Below are 23,584 nucleotides of genomic sequence, written 5' to 3' on the forward strand. Positions count from 1 at the left end.
TATGTCCATTACACCTGAAGAAAAATCAAAAGAATAACAAGAATCTATGAAGTCAAGAACCACTCAAGTTCAAGAAACTATATAACCAATACCTTGATAAACACTCATTCATCCATTTAATCCATCATTATTTGTCCATTCTTTTATTTACTTAACCATGCATTTAATTATTCACTCATTAATTGCATTATTTATTCATTAAAAAATATTGATTGTCTTCTCTGTATTAATCTATGTTCTTAGCATACCATTTAATAGAGGAAAAATTGAGGCTATGGAAAGTTAAACAATTTGACCCAGGTAGGACAACAAATTAATAGCTGAGAGAGACTCACATTAAGGATTCTACAACAGAAAAATCTATGAGCTTTTATTGGATAATATCGCTAAATGCAAGTTGAATAATGCCTTAGGCTATTTAATTTAATTATCACAATACTGAAAATTTGGCTCCCTAAAATGCCTTTAGAAGCAAAGAAAAACACAAATTAATATGTTATTACAATGAACCTAGTAGGTATAAGACTAGATAAATTTCTGTGACCAATTTAATACTACAAATGATAATTTCTTCATTTGATTCACAGTATTAATTATGGCAAAAAACATAGGCCTATGGTTCAAAACATATCCATTGGCATATGTAAAAAAAATACTGTTATTTCAAAGAAAAAATTTAACAAAATATTTTCAGCAATCAAAGTTGAACATAACTGTAAAATATCAACATTTTGAATTTCCTCAATTCCTGTGTAAAATAAAGTCACAAAGCAAAAATCCTCATTTAAAATTTACATATGACTTCAAAAATATGTACTATTAACCCTACAGAAGAAATTGGAAAATACAAATATATGTATGACCTAGAAATTCCTCGAAGAATTATTTATTATCAACATAAAAGAGAAAATAATTAACCACAAAAAAACTGAGGTGTAATCAATATCAAAACTTCCCTAAAACCAGACACTATGTAAGTGTCAAAGAGATTGGGGAATAAGTTTTAACTAATTTTTTAAAATATATAAACATTTTATTGCAACCACTTTGAGTTACGTTTCTTTACTGAGAATGATTATTAAATGATTTGGCATCTTCACTGTTTTCTTTCTTCTCAGCATTAGAGTTTCTAGCATACCAATTAAACACCCAAAATCGTCTAAGTCCAAATATATTCAAGGGTGAAAATGGAGAGCACACTGGGAGCAGAGAAGGAAAGAATTGTGACAGACCCAAGAGGTGACATTAAGTTTTGCACATCTGTAATGATTTTATACTTTCTGCATTTCTTTGCTGTGTCTAAGGCATTCTTTATTAACACACACATATTATATTTCTACTATTGAGTAAATTGATCTTCTCTTTAACTCTGTAATCAGTTCATTCTTTTTTTGTTGAGAAAATGTTATCTTTACCTAAAAATATTTTTTCTATTTAAGTATTAGTCTAGCATGGGACATATTAATGAAAAATAAAAACAGAACAGAACATGTTTTTCCACAGAAATGAGTGCCTTAGGCCCTTTGTATTGCTGTAAAGAAATACTTGAGGCTGGATAATTTGCAAAGCAAAGAGGTTTATTTGATTCAAGGTTCTGCAGGCTGTGTAAGAAGCATGGTATCAGCATCTGCTTCTGGGGAGGGACTCTGCAAGCCTGCATTCATGACGGAAGGGGAAGGGGAGCAGGCATCACATCATGTGGTGAGAGGAAGGAAGCAAGAAAGAGAGGAAAGAGGTGCCAGGCTCTTTTTAACAATCAGTTCTTGCAAAACCAGTAGAGACAGATCTCACTAACTCCAGGAAGGAGGGCACCACGCCATTCATGAAGGAGCCACTGCCATGATCCAAACACCTCCCACCCGGCCCCACCTCCAACACTGGCAATCAAATTTCAACATGAGATTTGGAGGGACAAATATACAACCTATGCCAATGAGTAAGGACAAAAGTGACTTTCAGGTGATATAGTGTACGTTGGTGGATATTGATGCAGAGAAAAGTAAATCCAAATTTATGTGATAAAAAGACTTGTCCCTAATGACAAGCTACTCTACAGCAGAGGCAACATGGCATGACAGTGATTGAGAGCCTAACTCTGGTGGCTGATTTTCTATATTCACATGAGAGAATTTACACTTATTTACTCTGTGATTCAGAACAAGTTACCTAATCTCTCTGTGACTCAGTTTCCTCCACTGTAAAATGAGAATGATAACAATTCTCCCTAGTCCGTGAGTATGCTGAGACAAATTCCATTGCTTGTGACATAAATGTTTGTTCTAGTTCTAACAAAAACTCTGCATGGAAAAGGCATTCTAAATGGTCCTATATAACTTGAGACATTACTCAGTATATCAGGAAAAGTTATGAAGACTAGATTTTTACTTTGTGTGGCCTTCATACAGCAATAATGTATCAATATTTGTGGATATAAAATATTTAATTTCACCAAATGCTTTCTAGCCTTGGGAGAAGTTTAATATTTTGTGTAGTCTGAGACTTTTGAATATGACATCTGTTTCACAGATGTAAAATGCATTTGAATGAAAGTTCTTTGCTGCTCTAAGCTGCATTAACTTTGTTTCTGCCTAATTAACATGAACAAATCCTGATAAAACCTTTTTGCTGGTCCATGTGTCACAATTAGAAATTAATCTGCTCCACTATTATGTAACATGAACGCAGGATGCAACAGTGGAAAGAACATGAAATTGAGAGTGTGAAAGGCTTCTGTTCCCATCTCGATTCCACCACTTACTAATAAGGTGCACTTAGATAAGATGTCTCTTAACCTTTCTGAAATGGATTCTGCAAAGAACTATGGATGTGGAACGAACAGATCAGACAAAATAAAATAATGAAGGACATAAATTAACATTCATAAAACTCACATATTTCCATATTAATATATTAGATATTTTCCACTTTGAAAGCATGAAGAGTGAAGAAAAACTCATGACTAGATTTAAAATAACTGCATCGTGTAGTAAACTGAGTGTACTCGTTCGTGGTTGCCCTAATATCCCAAACTTAATAACACTTTTTTCACTAGGAATTTCTGAATGATAATGCCAAACATTCCTTCTATCAAGGAACGCTCAGTCACCATATGGTGACACACACGGTTCTGTAATTTCTGCCCCACTCCACCCTTGGACACGTGTTTTTAGGAATTGTTTGTCTCATTTGTTGGAGTCTGGTATGTGCACTTAAATTATTTATATACCACTAACATTAAAATGCTCTGTATTATTTATTGAGGGCCAACACTCTGCCTGATTCAATACTCTTGTGCCCTTTTTGTGCCAAAATCCTGTAAGTAAATATTAGTTTCTTCATTTTATAGATGAGCAAAAACATTTTATTTCCAACTTTTGTACTAAAAAAGTATATTCATTTATTTGTTCAATAATTCACCTAATATATTTTAATTACGTGTCATATGCATTACCTTGGGCAAGTTTTGGGGCAAAAATCTGTTTAAAAGATACATAGACTGTGTTTTCTTAAGATTACAATATATTTAATGATTAAATTAAGAACAAAAATGTACACAAAAATTAGTTAAGAAGAATGCAAACTTCAAACAGAATATGAATATGTCCAAAATTTGCAGTACACACAATAACTCGGAAACATCCAGAAAACTTATAGATTCTCATGTTCTATAAGACGAGAATCCATCTTATGATCTGGCAAAGGAACTCAAGTGTGCCCAAGCAGATGAGCACAGTATACAAAGGAGCAATAGAGTTTTAAATATTTATGTTTAAATACAGCTAAGTAGATAGGCTGTATTTGATAGGCATTGTGGATTTAATGAGATCCAATAATTATTCAGTTTTAATCACAAAATAAATACATAAATTTAAAATATTTTATATGTCCACATTTCCTAAAGTTCATTTTATTTAATTTAAACCATAGAATGATGTGACCAGGTATCTGCTTATAAAGGATTAATCTGGTGCTGGATGGGGAAGAATTTATATGTAACAGGGAGAAAGGGAAATACCAATGAGGAAGTTACTGCAGTGTTTCAGCTAGAAGATGATGACAAAGTAAGAGTGGAGAAGTTTGAAAGGAAGAGAACCAGACAGATTTGAGATATATTTTAGATGAGGGGTTGACAGGACTGACTAACAGACTGGGTTTAGGGAGAGGTGAGCGTGAAAGAGGTGTCAGATGTACTACTTGAACAGCTGGGTGGGTGGAGGTATAATTACTGAAAAGAGGAGGCCAGAGAGAAACCAGCTATGAGCCACTGTTAGGAAAGAGACTTAGAGCCCAGTTTAATTCAGGTTAATTTTGAGATGGCAGCAAAGCCTCCAAGTGTATATATTCAGTCTATATTCCCTACAGGGATCTGAAGCTCAGAAAAGAGTTTGGGGTTATAAATATAAATCTCTAAATCATCACCAATGAGCATGTCTAAAATGTCAGTTTCCTCATTTGAAAATGAGAGCGACACCTCATGTGATAGCAAATATTAATATGTGCGAAATCCCAGGCACATACCATGGAGCCAGTTTACAAACAGAAATGTGTGGGCTCCCAGGGAGCCTAATGATATTCCTGCACTCTTATTTTCAAATACACACACACACATACACACACACGCAAATCTGTTCAACACATATTCAGTAGGGGCAAAAAAAAATTATCTTAATAAAAGTTATGTGCTTTGTTCTTTATATTCAAAATGAGAAATGTATTGAGTGGGTAATATTTATATTGTATGAGGACACATTAACGTTCTGGATTTGTCTTCCCGTTAACAGCTTTCCCGTCACTTGTAAGTGGATAAGCTAGTCACTCATGCTCACTAAGTGGAAAGGTAACTTCTAGCAGTATCAGTCAAATCCTGTAGCAGCACATGACAGAATTTCTGTTTCACAGGAACAAAAACACAGTTCCAATCCCAATTGGCTTTCAGTTACAGAATTTGGAAAGTAATTATCTGACACAGCAGAAGCCAAACAGTGTTCTACTTTTATTTTCCATTTCAAACTCCGAATGTGAATCAGATTTTCACAAGAAATGTGACAGATATAGGAGAAAAAGAAGTAGATTTACTTATTCATTTACACTAGCGAAAGCAAGTCAATACTCTGAAAAATTCAGCAGGGTGTGCCCCACTCTCCCACAGCGCTTGCTCCATTTCACTGTATTTTGTGGTCCCAAAACAGATTATGTTTTGGAAAAAATATTAAGAAATTCAAAATTTATATATATATAAACTTTATACTACATAAATATATATATACACACATATTTACCACATATAATGAGTAAACAGTAATCTGTCATTTTTCTGAATTTTAGTTGATTGGTTAATTTTATGAGTCAACTTGACTGCTCTAAGGGATGCCCAGATAGCTGGTAAAACATTATTTCTGGGTGTGTCTGTAAGGATATTCCCAGAAGAGATTAGCATTTGAATCAGTAGACTGTGTAAAGAAGATCTGCCCTCCCCAATGTAGCATATATATATATATATATACATATATATATATATATATATATATATATATGACAAAGCTAGAATAAGAAATGATAAATGATACTGAATATATTGCCTGGTCTTTCCTCATAGGATTCAATCTATGCCCACCTTTCAGAATTCAATATCCTGCCAGATATCAAAATAATTCTCTAATTATGCTTAACCAATACCAGTACTCACTCAAACTATGATGTACAGTGTGTTAACAGAACTTGGTTTCATCTTCACACACACAAGGCAATGTTTAGCATTAATACAATCAATTTACGTTATAGTCTTATTTAGCATGTCTGCAAAATAGGTTTTCACTGTTCATATTTGGAGAAAATTAAAGAGAAGCCTGATTGAGGGTCTCCAGTTATTTAGTAGACTCTTAGTTGTTGAATTTCTGGGAAAACTAAATAAGTTATAGGACATAAGAGGGTAGCATTTGCCACAGTTCAAATTGGGGTCTGTTTTATCTTTATGCAGTATCCGTTATTGAGTCAGCACAGGGAACTTGTAAACACAAAGCCAGGGAAATGTTACACTTTTTAAAATTTGAAAGCCCTAAGAAGCTTTCTGCTGAATAGTATTCCACTGGTCTTTAGAAAAATGAAATTTTATCAATGAGTTATTTCTAAGTGTAGGGTAACCTTTTTGAAAATAGAACTTTGCCGCCACTCTAAATACATAATAGGAAAGGATGGTTGATGCTCATTGGCATAAGTTTAAAGTGACCTCTTTCACTTCCAGGCAAACTATTACAGCGAGGTTTGACTCTGAAATATCTTAATGATAAGTACCTTTACCAAGAATCTACGGGTTAATGGCAACAAAAAGGTCTGTTTTTTCATATACAGACCATCGCTGACTTACAGTGGTTTGACTTACAATTTTTTGACCTCACAGTGGTGTGAAACCATTGAAATTTCCATGTAATGTACAATGTTCAATACATTATACAAGATATTCCACACTTTATTTTAAAATAGCTTTGTGTTAGATGACTTTTCTCAACTTTAGGCTAACGTAAGTGTTCTGAGCATGTTTAAGGTAGGCTAGGCTAAGCCATGATGTTTGACAGGTTTGGTGTATTAAATGTATCTTTGATTTATGGTGTTTTCAACTTACGATGGCTTTAGCAAGATGTAATCCCATCGTAAATTGAGGAGCAACTGTATTATTAAAATCTGAAGCTGGGGTAGAGAAGATTGGAAGAGAGATGCTTAAACGCTAGCTGCAATGGCTGTGCAATAACTACATCTTGGAAATGATGGAACATAATAAATGTGAAGGATGTACCCACACAGGGTATTTGTGAAAGAATTTTGTCATAATATATCTTGATTCAGATTAACAAGTAAAAGTCTTACTGAATATGCAAAATAAAAAATAACCAAATGGAAATTATAGGAGAGAAAAACAAAATAACAAATCATTGCTCAATATGTTGAATACAGTGAAGATGACAGAGAATAAAGTCGGTTAACTTGAGGACAGAACAATAAAGCTCATTCAATCTGGAAAACTGAAAGGAAAAAATAGGTCTTGGGGACACAAGGAACTATAACAAATGTTCAATACTTGCATTACTGAAATTCTAGAAGGAAGTCGGGAAACACTGAGGCCAGTTTTGAGGAAATAATAGTTGAAAACTTCCCAGACTTGGTGAAAGACACACTCTATAGATCCAAGAAGCTGAGAAGATCCCAGATAGGTTAAACTCAAACAAATCCACACCAAGATTTAGCATAATTAATCTTTTGAAAACTAAACATAAGAAAAATGTTCCTCAAAGCAGCTAGAGAGAACACTTTCCCCCTAAGATCAAGAACAGGGCAAAAATGTCTGTTCTAATCACTTTTATCCAACATAGCGCTGTAACTTCTAGCCAGTACAGCAATAAGAAAACAAAAATAAATAAAAATCCATTCAGATCATAAAGATAGAAATACAATTATCCTTATTTTTAGAGGACATTATTTCTTATGTGGAAAAACCTAAGCAATCTACAAAACAAACAATCCAAAACCAAACCAAAACAGACAAACAAGTAAAATAAACCTCCCTACAAATAATGAGTTCAGTAAGTCAGTAGGATAGAAGATCAACAAACATAAATCAGTATTAGTAATCAACATTCAGAAACAAATTAAAACAATAGCATTTACAATCACTATGAATAGATTCATAAACTTAATAACACATGTAATAAAACATGCACAGGATGGTTCATGCACTGGATGCTGAAAATTAAAAAATGCTGATGAAAGAAATGAAAGTCAAACCAAATAAATGAAGACATCATGTTCATTAACTGGAATAATCAAGACAGGAAAATATAATTTCTTCCAAGTCTATAGGTTTAATGCAATGCCTATCAAAATCCCAGCAAATTTTTTTACGGACATAGAAAGCCTATTTAGCAAATTAGTACAACTTCTATGAAAAACAGTATGGAGATTCCTCAAAGAACTAAAAATAGACCTACATTCAATCCACCAATCCCACTACTGGTTATTTACCGAAAGGAAAAGAAATCATTTTATCAAAAAGACACCTGCACATGAATGTTTATTGCAGCACAATTCACAATTGCAAAAATGTGGAATCAACCTACGTACCCATCAATTCGCGAGCGGATTAAAAAATGTGATATATGTACACTGTGGAGGACCACTCAGCCATAAAAAAGACTAATTATGTTCTCTATGGCTCTCTATATTTCTTACAATGAATATTTATTACTTTTGTAATAAAACAATTTTCACACCAAAAAAAGATTAATTAATACCTTTTGCAACAATGTGGATGGAACTAGAGACCATTCTCCTAAGTGAAATTTCTCAAGAACGGAAAAACAAACACCACACATATTCACTATTAAATTGGAACTAACCAATGAGCACACGTGCACAGAGGGAAGTAAAACTCAGTGGAAAGCAACAGGGGGGAAGGGTGGATAATAGAACAACCTGATGGGTACTATGAACACTATTTGGGTGACAGCCACACCTATGCTCAAGCATTACAAAAATGATCCATGTAACCTAAAACATTTGTACACCTTTAATATTTTTAAATAAATTTTAAAAAATTCTATAGAAATACACAGGCCTCAAATTAATTAAAACTAAAAAATGGAAAGTGATCATAGCCTATCTATAGTTAATATGTATATAAATAAACATTTCAGTATTTTACATGACTTAAAAAGGCATTCAAGAGAACTATAAGGAGAAAACTAAATGGGGAGAAGGAAAAATGAGGTAGGATTAGGGTAAGCCATTAGACTCTCACATACCATACCAGGAAATCAAGATAAAGTCAACTCCAGTTAAAACAAAAGAACTAAATTATTACAGATTGTTTTTTATCTGTAAGGAAGGGCTGTGAGTAGGGAATGGCAGGGAAGAAGGGATAAGTCAATTTTGTTAGAACTGCTTCTGTACTATTTGATTTGCCTACTATGTGCATGTATTATGTCAGTAAAAATAGAAACTAACATAACAAAATAATAAAGGTGGCACAAAGATGTATGTAGAGAAAAAAATCAACCCTCATTCTCATGTAAAATGTCTTTTGTAAAGAAGAACACTTTCATTTGGAAATTTCACCCTCAGCATTGCTCAAGGCCATGCAAAAAGATTAAGTCTATGTATGTTGTATTAAAATGATCATACAGGTGTCAGTTATTGAAACAAAATAGTAATTTCTAATAGTCAAAATGTCCATGTTACTTTGCTCAAGGTACCCTTATATATCATACTATTTAGTAAAATGAGTCTACAAACTCAGTGTTCTCAATGTAAGATACTAATTTAGGATAATTTTCATTGCTTTAAAAAATACTGATATCAGAGCCCTATTTCTACATTTTCTGATTTAGTTGATTTGATATGCAATCTAAGCTTCAAGATGTCAAAAAACTCCCCATATTTCTAATATTTAAAGAAGGTTGAAAACTACGGACACTACCCATTGATATTTGTCCCTTAGTAATATATATACCAGATAAGAGCTTTGCTTTGAATACATTAACCCAAATTTAGCATATACTTATCTCTTTGTTTTCAGCACTTCTTATAGACATAAAGAAAACTACAACTGCAAAGTATAGTATAGAAAACAACTGTACAAATTAACAGCTCTCCGTAAAGACTCTTTGGTCTCTCACAGCTGCATTGCATAGTGACACTCCTCCCCTTAGAAACATGCAAATATTTACTTAATGTTGCTCTTATGAAAATAATTGATATGTAATTAGCTATTTTTTACCCTTCCCTCTCTAAATGCTAACAAAAACAGTAACAAAATTGAAAACTCCCCATGGTCAATTTAATTGAATGAACACTAATAACAGAGTTGAATTAACAAGAATAACAATGGCAAACCTAGATTAAGAATGAAAAAAAACGGCATAAACTCATAAGATATATGTGAGAGGGAAATGTTATTCCAAGCAACATATACATCTCTCTTATAGCATTTCCTTACTGCTTAGTGTTTTTATTTTAATTAAAATTAGTTTATACTGTCTTGAATACTATAAACATGTTTAATACTTCTCATAATTTTGATATAACAATAGAAAGAACCCATGCATGCAAAGTAGCTAATGAACTGAACAAGCAATTACCAAGCAGACAAGATGTTCCAGAACAAGTTTATGAATCATTACTTTTAGTTTTATATATATAACCTGATAAGGAAAATCCCTTTCTTCAAAACAACTTGGTGGACACTGAAGTAAATTCAAAAAAATTAAAAAATGATGGTGACCTCTAATTATACTGAGGTTCTGTTTACTTTAAAATAAAGATGAATTATATTGCATATATCTCAGAGGCATAATGGATAAAATAAAATAAAGAAGTAAAAGTCAAATATATTAAAGTTTCCCATACAGTAAAACATGGGCTCTACTAACTAAATGCCAAGAGCACCACACCCCTAGTTAAACCAAATTATAGGAATGCACAAGGGCTTTCATGAACCCCTGACCTTTTTGCCTTTGTAGGTCCTTTTATCAATTAAAATGTAAATATGACTAATAAGAGTACTGATATAAAGACTAATATAATACCAGCTGAATGATGTTTATTTTCATTTTTTTTCTGATAAAAATGAATTAAAACATTTTCCTAAGCCTTTTAGGCCCTAGTGACTATGCCAACTCCAATTAGACAAGTTGACCCTGGGAAAAAATGTCACCAGACATTGCCAGATGCACTCTACTGTCAAAGTCACCTCTCAGCACCATTGATAGACACACACACACATGAACACACACATAAGTGGGTGGATATGTCTGTACTGTAATATAAAGTTCACAATGTGGATGAACATAAAAGCTGTGCCCATAACATGTATTGTTTTTCATTGGTGACCTTTAAAAAATTGTCAGAGTAACATTAAGAAATGTATTTGTTAATTTAAACATTTGCTAAATAATTCAAATAAAATATCACTCATTCTCTAAAAATATAATTAACCATAATGATATCTGAATTATTAAAAAAAACTCCTAAGGCAATGTAAATTAAATGTAATATACACAAAATAACATTTTTTGTTATGCATTCAGTTCCTTATAGTACTGGATCTAAATAGTTAAATTTCCATGGTGACTATTGAAAGAGTTCTATATTCAAATAGAACTATGTGCCACAATTAATTTTACATGACATCATGTCATCATATTGTCATTTGTATAAAATTCAAATGTCATGTTTTGATACAAGAGTTTTTCTATTTCAAAGAAGCTATGATAAAAATGTTTATAAAGTTATCATCTTGACAATATTAGATGACAACTGAGACCTATCCTTGTTGTGTTTTTAATTTTTAATTCAGAGTTTATGATAACATTAAAGCTATCATTTTTTTTCTGAAAAGCTTGAAACTTTCCATTTCCTATTACATGAATTATTCTCTCTTTAACCTGAAAATTAATTATTTAATTTGAAAACACAATACTTCATATTAAAAGAGATTTGAAGGTTATCTTCTAAGTAATGAAAAATATAGAATAATGTCAAGAACAGTGATGATGATAGAGGAATTTCATACGCCATATACAGGAAAGTGATTTTCATTAAAGAATCAGATATCTTAAATTTTGTTCTTTGACATTTCAACCAATCCTATGAACATGAAGAGGTCACTTAAGCATTTTGAGCATCGTTGCCTTCTATTACTAGAGGAATTCAGCAAAATGATTTCTTAGTATCTTTATATTGCTGGAATTTCTTCCTTATCCTCTCTATGTTTGTTGTTGCTGTTGTTTAATAAAGCAAATCTTAAATAATTATCTGCATTCCATACATATCTACCCACACATGCATAGCATGCAGGTAGGGAGTGAAAATGATAGAATTTTAGTAAACAAGTTCTTAATAAATGTAAGCAATTTCTTCAACATATTATGGTCTATATCTAGGGAAAATTGTAGCAGATTTTAGCAGATCTACCATAAAGATAGCAAGGTGAAGATATAGAATACATTTCCTTTCTTTATTTAGAAAAAAATTAAGTTTTTTTAACTTTTGTTAGCAACTCTATCTTTAATGTTAATATAGCCAAAAATGTAAGGTAACATTGTTAATAGATTAGATTGTTTTACCCTAAAACATGCTGCTAATTAGGAACACACTTTTTGGCCTCTTACCTCTTGTTTATGATTTTTATTCTTATTCTCTTTAATTATCAAATAGTACAATGTAGACAAGACCCACTTATAGATATTGTGGCATAAACATAGAGTTTCCTTTCTTTCTTAAAGAAGAATGTTTGGCCAGTTAAAAAGTCTTCAAGGAAGTTTTTTAAAATGAAAATAATATGTATTTATGTATTTATAGAGCACAACATCTAGCTAATCACAAACAGTTAGCACTTAAAATATATAAAACATATTGCCGGTAGCTTTGCTGTAGCAAAATAGACATAATTTTAAATGTATCTCTTTAATTAAATTGTATCAATTATATATGTTTAAAAGTTTCTAACATGTTACATTAAGAATCATCACACTTTCCAATTATAATCTGCATATCTAAGAGATATTCTACTGATAAATATGTGACATATATGCAATATAGTCAACACCTTGGAGCATTACTCAGCTATAAGAAACAATAGGGATACAGAATCTCTTATGTTCTCCTGGATAGAGTTGGAATCCATTCTACTAACTGAAGTATTCCAAGAATGGAAAAATAAGCACCACATGTACTGACCATCAAAATGGTTTCACTGATCATCACCTAAGAGCACATTCAGAAATAAGATTAATTGGGTGATGGGAAGATGTGAGGGGGGGAGGGGATGGTGTATACATACATAATGAATGCGACGCGTGCTGTTCAGGGGATGGACACGTTTGAAGCTCTGACTTGGGGTGGAGGTAGGGAGGCAAGGGCACCCCGACAATACATAACTTAAACTTTTGTACCCCTACAATATGCAGAAATAATAATAAAAAATAATAAAATAAATAAGTAAATAAAATAACATAAACATAGCAACTCAAATAAAAAATAAACAATGAAATACTGCATAATCCACACCCACACACCCCTAAAAAAAAAGAAAGAAAGAAATGGGCAATGGACCTAAACAAACATTTCTCAAAAGAAGTCATACAAATAGCTAACAAATACATGAAAAATATTCAACATCACTAATCATTAGGTAGGAAGATTCAAATTAAAACAACAATGAGATATCATCTCATATCTGTTAGAATGGCTTTACCAAAAAGACGAAAGACAGCAAGTATTGGTAAGTATGTGGAAGAAAAGGAATCTTTGAACATATTTGCTAGGAATATAAATTAGTACAAATATATAGAAAAGAATATGGAAGTTCCTCAAAAAAAATAAGAATAAAAATAGAATTACTATATGATCCAGCAATCCCACTTCCAGGCATTTATCCAAAAGATTTCATTCAGTATGTTGAAGAGATAGCCACATACCCATTTTTATTGTAGCACTATTTACAATAGTCAAGTTATGAAATCAACCTAAGTATCCATCAAGGGATGAATGGATAAAGAAAAAATGGCATATACACAAAATGAAATACTGTTTAGTCATAAAAGGAAAAAAAATTCTGTCATTTGCAACAACATGGATAGAACTGGAGAACATTAAGCTACGTGAAATAAACTAAATACCGAAAGACAACTATTCCATATTCTCACTTGTATGTGAAATCTAAAACAACTGAACATAGAACCAGAGAGTGAAATGGTATTTACAGAAGCCAGAGAGGAGTGGAGTGGGAGGAACCGGGAGATAATAATCAAAGGATGAAATGCCTAAGTCAGACAAAAGGGATAAGTTTGACTTTTGTAAAAATTAATTACACAGCTGTATGATGCATACAGCTAATAATTGAGTTCTGTACACTTCAATATCACTAAAAGAGTAAATTTGTAATGTTCTCATCACAAAATTAGTTCAATACGTGAGGTGATGAGTATGTTAATTAACTTAATTTAATGTCTCCACATTGTACTCAAAAATTATAACACCACTTTGTACCCCATAACTAACACAACTGTAATTTGTCAATGTATGACAAATTTTTTAAAAAGATAAAAAAATTTAAAAAGTACTATATTGAACTTATAAATTTCTATGAAACAAAACATTAAGAATAAAGTCAAAAAAGAAAAATGGCAATTATGAAAAATTATGAATAACTTATATAACTGACAAAGAACAATTGTACCCATTATATGAAGAACTACTAGTATTGATAAGTTAAAGAGACTAGAAAAAGAATATAAAATAAAGAACCATGAAGAGATAGTTAATAATAAAGAAATATTCATATCTTCCCCAAATAGAAAAAGATCAACATCCCTCAGAATAAGAGATGGTTATAATGCACACTCTCTGTGGCATGGGAACACACATAATTTTGATGCAAATGGTACAAAAATAATTTATGTAACCAAAATGTTTGTACCTACATAATCTTCTAAAATAAAATAAAATAAAAAATAAATAAAAATAAAAAGTTATTCACAAAAAATAAAAGAAATGCAAATTTAAAGTAGACAAATATTTTTTCACGTATCACATTTGCAAAATTCCAACTTTTACAATCCCATCTGTTGGCATCTCTGTAGAGAAAAGGTCAATCATATACATCAATGATAGAGAGAGATACTACAACACCTACGGAGGGGGATCTACTGATATCGACCAAAATTACATTTATTCATCTTTGAATCAGATCCCACTTCCAGAAATCTCTCCTACAGATATATGTAAATGCATGCTACATGCTCTTGTACAAGTACATTCTGTACATTATTGCATGTAATAACGACAAAATAATGATAAAAACAAATAAGTACTCATTAAATTAACTATGGGGGAGGGGTAAGGGTACATCAATGAAAGTGGTACAGTAAAGATCCCCAAAAATTCTCTCACCATCAATAAAAGCACTGACCAATGAGAGAGATTTTTATTTCAGTCATTTCAAATAATTATCACAACCACTAACATGGCCACCAAAGCTTATAGTTTATGGCACACTTTTCAGTGAATTACCACATTTGATTATTACACTAGACACTGTGATAGGTACTGTGTGTATAAACATGACATAGTCTCAGAACCTGCTTTTAAGACATTCGCTGTATATTTGGTGAGGCAGACATCTTACCAAGGGGCTCAGAAACATCTCCTGTAAATGACTAATACTGTATATTTTTGACTTTGTGGGCCTTACTCTCCCTGTTGAAACTACTCAATTCTGCCATTGCGGCATGAAATCAGCCATAGATAATACATTAATAAGTGAGTGCAGCTCTGTTCTAATAATACATTATTTATGGACAGTAAAATTTAAATTTAATATAGTTTCCAGGTGTCACAAAATATTATTTTCTTTCATTTTTCCCAAAAATTTAAAAAGGAAAAACTTTGTTTGTAGGCAATACAAAAACAGATAATGAGTTAGCTTTGACACACAGGATGTAGTTTACCTGATCTCTGATATAAACCATAAACCAAACTTTGTAATGTACTTCAATTAGCATTAAAAATGTGAACAGTATTTTTTAGTTTTTCATGTAAGGAAACACAGATGAAGGAAATTAAAGAGGCTTGTCAGTTGTAACACAGAGAGTAAATAGAGAAGCTATAATTCAAACTCATCTCTTTACTCACTAATCATTGTCTCATGAAGACAATGAGTCTATTCCAATGATGTTTATAATGACATAAATTGTAGGATGTGTGTAACACCTTAAATAAAATTATATTCTTACTTATAATGGGATTCATTCAGCACCGTTCAGCTTTTGAAAAATGAAATATAGACTCACTAGTCTACGTTAATTTTACACGATAATTGGAAAAGAGGAAACAAATTGTTTAAAAATTATAATGGCTAATTACCATATATAGCCATGTATCACTTAACAATAGGAATATGTTCTGAGAAATGCATCATTAGGAGATTTTGATGTGTGAACATCGTAGGATGTACTTACGCAAACCTAGATGGTATAGCCCAATCTGCGGGCTATACCACAGGATATATGGTGTAGCTGACTGCACCTCAGCTACAAATCTGTACAGCATGTCACTGTACTAAAAACTCTAGACAATTGTAACACAATGGTATCTGTGTATCTAAACATAAAAACTCGGTGCAGTAAAAATTTGGTCCTATAGCCCAACATATATGTGATCCCTCATTGAGGGAAACATCATTATATGATGCATGACTAACTTGTTCCAGGAAGAAATGAATTACTGTCTAACAAATGTTCTCTTATTATTTCCTTACCCTAATAACTTCAGTTATTTTAAAAGATCTTTAACAAGTGATCAGATCCATGAGATATATCCCTATACTGGGTAGTTTCCTTTATCCCTCATGGCAATTACATTCTGAAAAAAAAAAAAAGTATAGATTACCATGTAATATATTTATAGATAGATTATATTATTTTTATATATGCGTGTTTGTGTGTATGTGCATGTGTGTGTGAGTGTAAAATTTGCCATTTATTATTAGAAACTGCTCTGTGATCATGGTCTTAGCCGCATATACATAACTTAGCACTGAATAGTATATATTGACTAATGTCAACAAAATGAATTCTCTCATAATAAAGCCAATCATTGAGAGTTTAAAAATTATCAGAAATATAAAAGAAACTGGTATGTATCAAAATACTTAGGCTTGAGCTGTTATTAAAAGTCTAGTAAATATTTTATAATGTAAAATATAAAAGTGTAAGATATAAAAAATTACAATTATAAGCTCAAGGATAATTTGAAACAAACAAACCTTATGCATCTAAAATACATTCTTTTAAGATTAGAACTGCATTGCATGATTATCATTTTATTTCTGTTGACAAAAACCCTACTAGCCTTTCTGTAGCAGAGAGGGGTAAAGGAGATAATTTTCAGCTTTTTGGAGGTATCCCATTTCATGTTCATAGTAATTGTAATAATTCTATTTTTTTATTCAGGAGTGCCATGAAAATATAAAAATAGTTCATTATGAATGCATTTATGAGATATAAGTTCATTTTCTAAGCAAATTAAAATAATGGCACAGAGGGGCATTATTTTAAGCACATAGTAATTGGTGAGCTTTGCAATTTTTACTTTTTAATTTTTATACTTATGTATGTATGTTAGTGGTGGCACGTGGGAGTGAGGAAAAAAAATCTGTGCAATTAAGTTAGCATCGCTCATAAAGGCAAATTAGCAAAAAGTAGAAAGATTCTGAGTGAGGGGGCCCTAGGACAGGGGAATAAGAGGACCACATCCTTAGGTGTGACCCTTTATATCTGTCCATTTGTTCATCAACACTACAGACAACAAAATGGATAACAATATTCCACAGAACCTCCACAAACCTGAATAGCATCACAAACCTCCAACACCTCCTGATTTGTTCACTGGCACCATATGTTCATGCAATTCCAGAAGGAGTGCTGAAACTTGATCTTCCTACTGAGGCTTCATCTTTTACTAAAACTAGGTGAGCCAAAAAAAGCAAGAAGTTGTCCGACCTTTCCCTTCTCCTTTCTAGAAAATTTTGTTTCTGCTTTTTGGTTAAACCAAAATGACAAGAAATATGCATAACAATATATTTTTAATAATAAAATATTATTTTCTCTTGATTTACTCTAAAAGGGACCCTTTTTTCCAATCCTTTTTGTGTGCTATTTTTCAAAGTTTGAAAGGATTATAAAAAAGGATTTTGAAGTTCATCACAAAAATAATTTTCTGGTAATCCAATATATTTTGTTGATAGCTCATTTTTTAAAAATTTACTTCATGGACTACTTGGTAGGGGTAAAACATACAATGAAGATGAATCTTTGATCTTATTTTAATATGCATATCAGAAAATGATAGAATTGTTTCAGATCTTTTTTTGTTTCGTATTCTGACTCCATGGTTCCTGCCTTGGATAGAAAATACAGCTGTAACCCAGTCCCTGTTGGACAAGGGGTGGAACAGATGGCTTGTGATCCTGCACTGCCTACACATTAGGGAAGCACCACGATTTAGATGGAGTACTATTTTTTTTTTTTAGTACTAACAGTGCTAAAGTGAGAATAAATAGTCAATCAGGGAGATGTGAGCCACTGAGCCTTGTAGTCACAGAGATTCCACTGCTGTGCTTGCTGTTTCTCCCATAGGTACTGAACGAATCTAAGTGTGGCTGCTTCCAAAGATCAGTAATTAATCAGAAGACGGCCTCTCCACTTCCCACTCTGTTCTCTGCCCTAGAGCCTGGTTGACACATGCTTAATCTCTCCCATGTTACTGAGTATACAATTTCCTAAACATTTTGATAAGCCATTACATTTTCTTGTCTGCATTTTTGAGGAAAAGGGAACTTAATCTGAAATTACTAGGCATTTTGTCAATTTCTTTGAGGATTTAATAAAGTCTGTATAGCTAATGCATATTTAATCTATTTAAATATACCAACACTTTATGGAACTTAATTTTGGGAATTGGAAAAATATCTATGTGATTTTAAGGGCTGATAAATATGAATAGATCTCTGTAATAATTAACATAAATGTATTAGATATCATGAAGGAGTGTCTTCTTTTTAGTCTCACGTATACTAGCAATAGAGTAAAAATAGCAAATATCAATGTACCAACAAATGACATTGTGGATTATAATATACCTTCAAGATAATAAAGACAATATTTCTTATTTAGTTGTGTGCTCAATGAAGTCTTCCCGACTTACACTACAGAACAGAAAAAACAATATGCTGGTAAAGAACATTCAGTCAGGTACTTATGAACAAATGTTAAGAGAGGTGTGACATGATTGATAATGTTTCTCTTTTTACAATTCTTATTTTGAGCTCTCTAGTACAAGTTTTAATAATAGTTTCTATAATATAATTCACTTTGTGTTTCGTGTCTCTTCAAATCCTACTCTACTCTACCTTCACCTCACCCACAATTTCCTAGCAGAGGGAAAAACAAAACATTAAACAAATACTTACTTTTCCAACATACTGAGGATCTGGTCCCATGTGTTCTTCTAAAACAAAGAACTGATTCCATACCCATCCCCTTTTGGGACGATGGTGGACTTTGGTTTCACCTTCAGCGTGTTTGGTTTGGTTTCTGGTCACCTTGACAGAGCTGTGGTGAGCAGTTCCATAACACCTCTGCACAAAACAGAGACACACTAGGACTGGACAGATGCAAGATGTGCTCGTAATTTTCATTGTAAGACAACTTTCCAGTTCACAGTTTTCCTTCTTTTCCTTGTCAGCTACAAATGCTTAGTGAGCATTCAAGAGAGCAGCCAAAGCATCTTTTGGAAGGACAGTCCAAAGTAAATTGTTTCGTGTGTCCATGATTTAACTGCCCATCAGGGAAAGGTCAAACCACATTTACATCCTGAAACACTTGGAGAATCAAAGCTGTAGTTGTCTGAATCCAAGTCTTCACAGTAGGTAAACACAGGCAACCATTTTCAACCTAATGGAAAAAGAGAAAATTATATACATTAAAAAACACAACCATTTTAACTATTTGCTCTGAATACAAATTGTACTATTTTACGATATGATATTGATAGGCAAAGAATATATACAAATTATTTTGGAAATACACACAAATATACATACACATATGCCTGTATGCATTTTACATGAACTTACTTATTTGTACTATTAATTCTCAGTTACATATATATATATGTATAATTTTTTTTTGTTACCTGCAATACACATTTGCTCCATGTACTACACATCAATTACCTACTGTATGTGACTCACTGAACTTTGTCAAAATATTCCCAAAGGTTGAAAAATTGTCACAGATCATCACAGGCACTTCATAGATCAAATAGACACTTCAAGTGTTTAGTAAGTAAATTAGAAGAAAATAAAAGAAAAAAAATTAAGAGGGTGGCAGAAAACAATGTATGCAACTGAAAACTATTCCCGGCTCTGGGAAAAGATTGGCAGAGTCAAGTATGGGTGAGAATGCTAATTGGCTTAATTATAGTTTGCATGATTTGTGAGAGATCCTACATATATGTCTAGGGTTTGGACTTCATTTACAGGCAAGACAGATTTCCAGCTTGGGAATGACATTACTAGGTTTGATTTCTAGTATACATCTTTCTAGCAGCTATGTAAAGAAAGGATTAAAAAAAGAAAAGAATAGTGGCAAAAAGAACAGAGGGTAAATTGCTTTGATTTTTTTAAATAAGAAATGTTGAGGACATAGACTTAGGTTTTAGTACAATAAGACAATAAAGTAAGTTGAGAAACATTTCTGGTAGACATATGACAGGATCTGGGAGAAACAAGGATGACTCTGACAATATTATCTTATTTAAAACACAGTATTTTGTAGCAAATTTTGGTGTAATTTATATATATGTGTGTGTTTGAATATATATTTACAAAGATAAAATATGGCTATTCCATCTAGTAAAAATATTAGATTAATCACGTTCTCATTGCATAAAATTCACCCCTATAAATCAGCACAAACTGAAACGTAGATCTGAATAAATAACATGGTGGTTGACATGACAATAATTAATTTTTAAAACTGAATATAAATAATCAGTCATAGCATGATCCTCTCACACAATTGAGGAAAAGTACACATACAAAGTTGGGGATGAAGACAAAATCACGTGGGAACAGAGTAGGGTGTATTTCTCTACAAGTATCTCCATAAATTAGGGTTAGTCATAATGTTTCCTTCACCAGCTGTGTAAGAATTGCATAGGGTTAGAAGTTGAATTTCATTTTCATTATCTGACAAATATAAAATAAAATTTTTAAATATTTTAGGAAAGCAAAGACAACTTTTTCTCTGGTTTAACTTAAAATAACTCTAAAACTCTCCTACTGTATAAAAGAGAGAATTATCAGCTCTAATATGGTAAGAATACAGGAAAGAGAGTTAGAAAACACAGTATTCATGCTTCCCGTTTGGGCAGTTTACTTATGATATGAATTTATGTCACTCATCTAATTTCTTTCAGTCTCAATGTTCTCATTTATAAAATCTGTGACAGGAATAATTGCTTTTAATATTCTTTCTAGCCTGTCTAATAAATTATTTGGATGGATTTATATTACAGTTTTTATTTGCCAAAAGAATAATAATTCCCAAATAATGAATTTCAAAAAAAGAAACTTTATCTAGTTTTTCTTCTTAGAATCAAAGTTGTTGAATATATAAAAGGTGTTGTTATCTTAATACTTTCACACCATTTGGTGTGATTTTCAAATGAAATTAACATCTTTGCCCTTTATGCTAAGTTGTTTAACAAAGCATAATTTATGAGTAGAAGGTGAAGAAAGTGGTTTTTGTGATGCATTAAAGATATGTAGAATGTTCTTTACAATATTGATCATATGTGTCATTCTAAAAATATATAAGTGCATTTTAATCTATATATACATTACATGTTTATGAATTGCTATAATGACAATTATGAAAAATGATAAATATGGTTCTGTGGAATGAAAGATCAATGTAAACAGCATTATTGTGCTTATGAAGATAATATTATTTACTATGTAAGGAGAGAAGGGAACTCCAAATACGAAAACTTTCTGTTCAACTTCAAGAAATCCATCTCTGCATAGATTAGAAAGAATTGAAATGCAAATAATAACAAAACAAACCCGAGATTGAGACTAACACAATGGAAAGATTGTATTTGTAGTAGACATTTGCCATTTTGTAACTAAACAGCATTGGAAAACCCTTCTGCTTTCATGAAACATTCTAACATGTGAATTCTGTTGAACAGAGTCCTAACTTTCCAAATTCTTATCTTTCCACATCCTTTTAGTGCAAAATTTCATCAATGATATATGCATGTAACTTACATGCTCCAACACCCTGGAGCAAATGATGGATGGATATAAGGGCAGCTGAGACATTTTTCACAGAACTGATAATGATTTCAAGGTGCAGACACAGTGGTGGTGAGTCCGGCAGCTATAACAGTGTCAAAAGGCAGCTGAATTAATTAAGAGACATTCTAGGTACTGTGTCCTAGTGGAGAGTACTTGACATTGTTTCTAGCTGATTAAACTCCATAGGTTCCTACTTTTCTCCAAACCTGACTCTTAAGTACCACAATCAATTCTAATGGCTACCCAACATGCTGCAGGTAAATTTACTTGCTTTCCATGGCCAACTTTGACTTCCGGTGTTTGAAAACAAGAACCTTGTCTGATAAAAAAGCATTACTGTAATGATACTCAATAAAAGGAATTAGTTTCCAAATGATGTGCTACACAATATAATGTGTAATATAGACATCTCCCCTCTGCTCAGTAGTTAATCTAAGTGTTCCAACATTGCTTCCTGAGACTCATCCCTTGTTTTTGTAACTACTACCTTTTCGGTGGTAGAGTTAATAACACTACATTGTAAGTTAGGAGACATGACCTCAAATGTTCATTATGTAGAAAATTATCACTTTTGTACTAACACTTTACTCTCTAAGCTCTACATTTCTCAATTACTTATTAAAGGTTTTCATTGTATTAATGTTAAGCATGTTCACCTACTTAATTATTTGAATTTGTGATTTAATAACTGTGTATCATTTTCAAATGACTTTTCCTACTTCTGCTGTGTTACTCATATCAGCAAAGACTAAATCATTAGCCATGTACGGCTCTTTAGCACAAGCATTCCTTCAGGGAGCTCTAAGAAAATACATTTCTCAAAGAAAATATCTTTCACAGGTATCCCAAACGTTATTGCTGGTCACTAGAGTCTTTGACTGGATTTTCTTACCCAATTGATTCTCAATTTATAAACTTTGGATGCCAAAGAGGTCCAGAGAATGTTTTATGTTTGCTTTTTTAAAAAAGTTTCCTTTGCTCTTTTTCTTGTTTTAAAACACCCTTTGTAAAAAATATTCTGTCAACTTTATTTCATGAGTGGATCATTCTATTCTCCATATGTTTGGAGTGACATCTTATATTTTCAAAAAACATAGAATTATAATTGCCATTAACTTGTAAAATGTAGCTCTACACATTATTGTTAGGAATGTATCTGATTTTGTGTAGTATGCCTAGCTTAAATATAAAAAGTCGAAGAAGATAAACTACAGTGGAAAGTCTTGTGTGGAAAAGGACATGCCAATGGGAGCCTGAGGCTCATTACACAGAAAGGGACTCCCCAACTCTCCAACTGTAAATCCATGAGATGATAAAACTGTTCTTCATGTGAAGATGACTAACTTGAAAGTAAAGGAACTCAACTTTTTCCATAATGAATTATTTAAAGCCATCATACTGTCAAGAAGACATATTTTGCTTGAATTCTAGGGTACTTATGTAAGGTGAAAGTAACAGGTGGTGAATAAAATCTCATTTTTTCAAGTTTAATAAATTATTATTTACTAATAAGCTATATATTATTTTACTTTCAGAATGTTAGCCTATATTATCTGTCTTCTAAATGCTTAATGCTATCCTTTGGATTGGTGGTTATAGGCACAACTCTCACTGATAGCAAAATACATCCTCATGTATACATCGGACCTTGAAGGATTTCTATCATTT

The 23,584-nt window shown here is 32.2% G+C and overlaps 1 protein-coding gene across 5 annotated transcripts in view; it reads right to left on the minus strand.

The window, feature by feature from the left end:
* CDH18 (cadherin 18) overlaps positions 1 to 23,584 on the minus strand; it is a 690,430-nt gene that overhangs the window by 167,451 nt on the left and 499,395 nt on the right. For 3 of the 5 annotated variants that reach the window (XM_045566567.1, XM_045566566.1, XM_045566565.1), the window contains one exon: positions 19,019 to 19,502. In XM_045566567.1, coding sequence (XP_045422523.1) covers positions 19,019 to 19,246 — 228 coding nt within the window. In that variant the 5' untranslated portion in view covers positions 19,247 to 19,502. Of the gene's footprint in view, positions 1 to 19,018; positions 19,503 to 23,584 lie in introns of those variants that run through there. The other 2 variants (XM_045566569.1, XM_045566568.1) reach the window with 1 other exon arrangement.

This window comes from Lemur catta, chromosome 12 (assembly GCF_020740605.2).
Source record: "Lemur catta isolate mLemCat1 chromosome 12, mLemCat1.pri, whole genome shotgun sequence".
Classification (NCBI taxonomy): Eukaryota; Metazoa; Chordata; class Mammalia; order Primates; family Lemuridae; genus Lemur; species Lemur catta.